This window comes from Nicotiana tomentosiformis, chromosome 4 (genome assembly GCF_000390325.3).
Source record: "Nicotiana tomentosiformis chromosome 4, ASM39032v3, whole genome shotgun sequence".
Lineage (NCBI taxonomy): Eukaryota > Viridiplantae > Streptophyta > Magnoliopsida > Solanales > Solanaceae > Nicotiana > Nicotiana tomentosiformis.
In genome coordinates, this window is record NC_090815.1 from 46,388,586 (window position 1) to 46,393,930 (window position 5,345).

General features: G+C 42.8%; 1 protein-coding gene across 1 annotated transcript in view; it reads right to left on the bottom strand.

Annotated features, from left to right (window-relative positions):
- Window positions 1-308, bottom strand: part of LOC138909604 (uncharacterized) — a 718-nt gene extending 410 nt beyond the window's left edge. The window contains exons 1-2 of the mRNA XM_070200811.1: window positions 179-308; window positions 5-81 (exon numbers count right to left, since the gene is read on the bottom strand). Coding sequence (XP_070056912.1) covers window positions 5-81; window positions 179-308 — 207 coding nt within the window. The remainder of the gene's footprint in view (window positions 1-4; window positions 82-178) is intronic.
- Between the last annotated feature and the right edge of the window lie 5,037 nt (window positions 309-5,345).

Consider the following 5,345-nt stretch of genomic DNA (forward strand, 5'->3'; position numbering starts at 1 on the left):
ATACCGGCAAGACCCAGCCAGATGATGTCTGCTGGTTAGTAGTGAGAGGACTCTTAGTAACTGCATACCCAAAAGAGGGCGCTGGTTAAAAAACATCATATGATTTTCTTTCTTGCTCTGCCTTAGCAGCTTGAAAGGAGTCTATCTATCTGCCTAGCTTTGGTAGATTTCCCCCAGCACAATCCATAGAAATTCCACGAATCCCTTGGTAGATAAGTCAGCAGTGCGGAATTAAGTTTCTTGTCTGGTGGATCTGATCTATAGTTAGGGGCAATACATACCAAAAGGTTCGAAGAAGGAAGGCGCATAAGAGTATATAACCAACCTACCCTTCTGTATAACCTATTCATATTAGTGAAGCGGTTGGATGCATAAAGGATCGGAAATGCACGTTTGTGAGACCTTAGTCGGGATGCATAGGTAAGTCAACCTGCGAGCACGGAAGAGCATGGTACCGCTACCCCTCTCTAAGTAAAGGTAAGATTCTTAGCCCTATAGATGACTCCATCTAAAATACAAAAGGGACAGCAGTTTTCGGCTTCTCGTTTCGTATCTTGAAGAAAGAGTAGGATCAAGTAATGTAAAAGGGGTCAGGTCAATATTAGCCGTGCTATTGCCCTATTGATTTAAGGCCTCCGCCCGATCCCGAATGCACATTTTTTTGGGTTCATCTTCAATTGATGTTTTCTTAACCTTTCGAAGACTTTGCGTAAATTTTCGATGTGGTCGGTTCTTTCTTTTGAAAAGACTACCAAATCGTCCACGTAAGGCTCGCATATGTTATGTAGGAGGTCATTGATAATTTGTGTCATCGCTCTTTGATATGTTGCACTTTCTTATTCTTTTTTTTGGGCATATCGTAGTAAGGAAAGGAAGTGAGGGCACTCAGTCGAATTGAATAGCTGAAACTACTATAACTCCTATTTTTTTGCTTTAAGAGAAGCCTTCTAGCTCGTTTTAAAGCGTTGAAGAGAGAGATAGGACATTCTAAAGATAGTTGTTGAGGAAGAATCTGATTTCTAACTACGAGTCAATTTTCAAGCTAACTGAATGCCTATCTGCTGCTAGTTCTGTTCCACTATCTGCTCTTACTGCTCTCGTTGCTGGTGTGACAGTCTGAGTAGACGGTGCTCTTTCCTGTTATTTTTGGGGTTCATAACCGGTGCTATTGAATCTGCAGTTAAGGAAATATCACCAGTTCTTGGAATAAGAGCTCTGGGACTTAATGTCTTTGAGGGAGGTTTAGCCTAGACCTAAGCCTTTTCGGAATAGAATGCTTTTTTGACAGAGCTTCAAGCAAGAAGGAGGAAGGCCCTCTTTTCACCAATGGATCACTTAGTCGGAATAAGCGGGCTTAGGTTGATGCGGAATAAGCCATTTTTCCCCTGTTTCCATGGAAAGGTGTCGAAAGAATAGGCACATTTAGAGCTGTGGGACTTGAAGGAATAGAATGCCCCGTTACAATGGGCAGGGACAGTCGATCATTGGCTTAATTTCCTAGGGGACTCTAGTATCAAAAATTCCCGGTATTTCGTCGTGAAAGTGTCATATTTAGATTGTTCTTTTTAAAGGAAAGAGCCGAATAGACAAAGGGTTTACATGACCGCTCGCTTTGGACAAGATGCCATAGTATAAGAAGAAGGCCTTTGTTTGCAAAGATGACTTTCCCACTTTCCTTTGTGAGGGAGGTTTGTGCACATGAATTAATAGTCAAAGTATAAGGAAGATGGCATAGAGCATGGAATGAGATTGATGCTTTGAATGCCCAGTTTTCAGGGGTTGTGATAGAAGTAGCTGTGGCACTTTCGGAAGGGGGAATCAGACTAGGTTGTCACTATTCTAGAAGAGGAAGCGTAGCTGGCACGTTGAACCATGTCTGTCAACGGTGAAAGATAGCCCTAAAGTGAGGGCCCTGGAGATAGTATTTATCAACTATCGATCGACATGACAATCATGCCTGCTTGACAAAGCCTTTTTCATTCAGTCTCCCAATAAACGAAAAAGGATTTCTGGTGACACGAAAGTTATGCTCGACGCTCTCTTTCCTATTCCACTGCGCTAAGTGGACTTTCCCTTTCTTGCTGGATGACTACTATGGAAAAAGATGATGACTACTCCCAGTCTTTAGTCAATCCATGATGATGCTAGAAGAGCTATTCCCGCTGCCCACCCGAAAGAGACGAGGAAGACTAACCGCCATACTGCTCGAACCTTTGCTGCCTGAGTTATATAGTTGACTGTGAGAAGGAAGGTTCAAGCTATGGCTTCCCCATGGGATTCTCATTTGAAACCTTTGTCCGGTCAATGCGAGAAAGAGAGAAGTGATGTAAACATAAGAATAGAAGGTTTTCTTGTCAGGTGTCAGGCCAATGAGGCTCTTCTAGCTTCACTTACACGGCAAGGGAAAGATCAAAGGCGAGGCGGGAAATGCCCCGCACAAACAATATGATCAAGTTTTCTTTTTCCTATCATAGGCAGCTGGCAAAGCCGTGTTTGATCGTCGTGTGCATGCTCCGTTACAGCTTCGTTCATGCGCCAATCAATTGACAGTGAAGCAGAGAAGGAAGAGTTTTGATCACCGTGTGGGTAGTCTTTATTACATTTTCCATTTCATGTGCACTAAAAAGGAAGGAAGACTGGTGTGACTATAGTAATGCCAAGTATACGAACAAAGGACTCTACCTACCCCATACTGACGAATGAAAGAAGCTCATCGCGGATGATAGGACAAGCGATAGCGGTTCCATTCTTGCTCTTCCTATTCCATACCATAAATAGACACATATGATTCATCGACATTGGCACTAGAGGCTCTACCCCCACCCACCAGCCCTTTATGGAGTTAGCGGACCAAGAGAAAAAATTCCCCGATATAATAAAGAAAGTAAGAAGGGTTCCAAACCATTGAAACAGAAAGCACTGAAGACTGTTACGACGTGGCAGAAATGATCACCGTCAAGCACAAGATTCAAAGCTGGAATCTTCCTACTCTTGTTTGTTGGGACAGAGCATCCTATCTTGTTGATTCTCCTTTCCCACCGCCTCGAGCTCTCGCTTTCAGGGTGGATACGCAAGAAATTCACTATGAAAATTGACATGACACAATCCCTGAAGAGTATGATGTGCCCGGCCTTGCTTCTCATGATCCCCACCCACCTCCCGTAGAGGCGGGTCAATATCAATATCTATACCAGAGATTACTTTTAGCTTTATCTTTTTAGAGACATGAGAATTCCTTCTGTACTTACAAGAATGCTACTTAGGGAGAAGAATCTCTTGACTCAGGAGCACCTGAATCTATTCTTTCTGTGTCCCACATCAGCCTATGTTAAAGCATCCGCCCATTCCTCAGTGAAAGGAAATGCTACTCAGGGATCAAAACATAAAGTCGGTGCCTCGTCAGAAAGACTTGGTTCACAGAGTAGAGGCCTTTCCCCAAGATATTGGTTTTAAGCTCCTACGGGTAACTTTTTGTCTTATGACACGGCATGGTAATTGATCGAGTGCGCTTTCCTTTCTCCTACTCCCACTTCGGGAAGGGAAGTGCTAAAGGGCGGGCATGCTCGACTGAAAGGAGAGGAAAGCTTCTTCACTTTCAGCACGGGCGCGGACTCCGCGATCTCTGGGTCGCCGAGGTTCCTTTTCTTCCACCTCTTAAGATCCGCTATCTCTATGATTTGATCATTCGCGTATCGGCTCCATACTTCTTTGATCTCCCTTTCTCCTGACTTAAGAAAGTGACACAGGCTTGGCCAGCTTTTTTCAAACTTGACGATCAAGTTCCCTGCTACTTCCGTAAATACGCCTTGGATGAGCCTAATAGCCGTGTACCTGGAAGCACTTTTGTTTTCAACCACCAGATGGTAAAGGAAGGCGCCATCCCTCCTTTCTCTCGCAATCACAATAGCCATACAGTCGAATAGTTGAGTTAGACGGGGATAACGGTCAAACTATCAAAGAGGTCTGCTACCAAAGAATTAGGAGTTATAACATTCATAAAATAAATAAAAAAACCAATATAGGAACTTCAACTAAGAAAGAATAAGAAAAATTGCTTAAGTAAGGTAGTCACTTCTTTTTTTCGGTATACCGCTCTGCGAGCAGAGCGAATGAACATAAATCTTTCCGAATATCATGAATATCCTTCGCCCCTTATCTCTTCATCTTACTATTTATAAGCCACAGCTTACTTCGATGTTTTTAATTTCCCATAGAATCTCCGGAGCATTCCTAGCCACTATACTTTTCTTTTTTAATCTTCTTTGTCTGAAAATTGGTTTGATTTGCTTCACCTATGAGAATTTCTACAAATTCTTCTTTTATTCATCAAAGCTCATCTTAATCTCCGTCGAGATTACTGCCTTAGCCCTGTCCTATCATCTATATAATGGAGTTTGTCATTTATTGACGGATTTTCTTTCTTAGAATTGGAAGAAAAAGATTGAACTGACTGTTCCAAATTTCACCTATACCTTTCTTTGAGATTTAAACAAAAAAATGTTCTTTTCTTAGGAAATGTTTATTGTTCGTTGATAGATCTAAAGTTTATGTCGTAGAAGCTGACATCAGGCTGTTGGCCTTTTATCTGCATCTTCCCTCGAAGAGTGGCGTCTTTTATAAGAAAATACTTTCTCAGTGGAACTAAAAAAAAGCGTTTGAGCTCTTTTTTTTGGTTGACCTTTAGCCACGCGCGGCGGCTACGCACATGTGTCCCAAAGTAACGTATATGCTTTGGTAATGGTATACTCGAGAGAAAAGGTTTGGAATTCGACCTCCCCTTATACGCTCTAAAAAGGGGTCATGGACACCTTTTTTTTAGGATCCCCTTTCTACATTCAATTATTTATTGAGCCTGGTGTGGAATCACCATCATTACACATTTATTCTTGGTCTGGTTGCTGGTCTAGCGAGCCTTCCTAGCTGCCTAGATTGCAGCCTGCCTGCTGAAAACCGTAACGTAAGTAACTTAGTGCTCCATACGGGGGAAATGAAAGCAGAATTCATTCGGATCCTCCCACATGTTCAATCATGTTTTAGCTGTTTCCCCAGAGATCTTTATCATTAATGCAATCTTCATTTTGCTCATTCATGGAGTTGTATTTAGTACGTTTAAGAAATATGATTATCCACCATTAGTCAGTAATGTGGGTTGGCTTGGATTACTTAGTGTTGTGCGCCTAGGAGGGCAGCGCGCTTTGGGATGCGGAGGAGCTATTATCGTCCAGCTCCCTAAACTAAAGCGGCACCGGGTTTGGACCGCAGGGAACCGTAGCATGGGGGGACGTCTAATCCTTTTGCCTCCACAAGGCTGGCTATTCGTACGCAACAGGCTCGAATACCCCTGG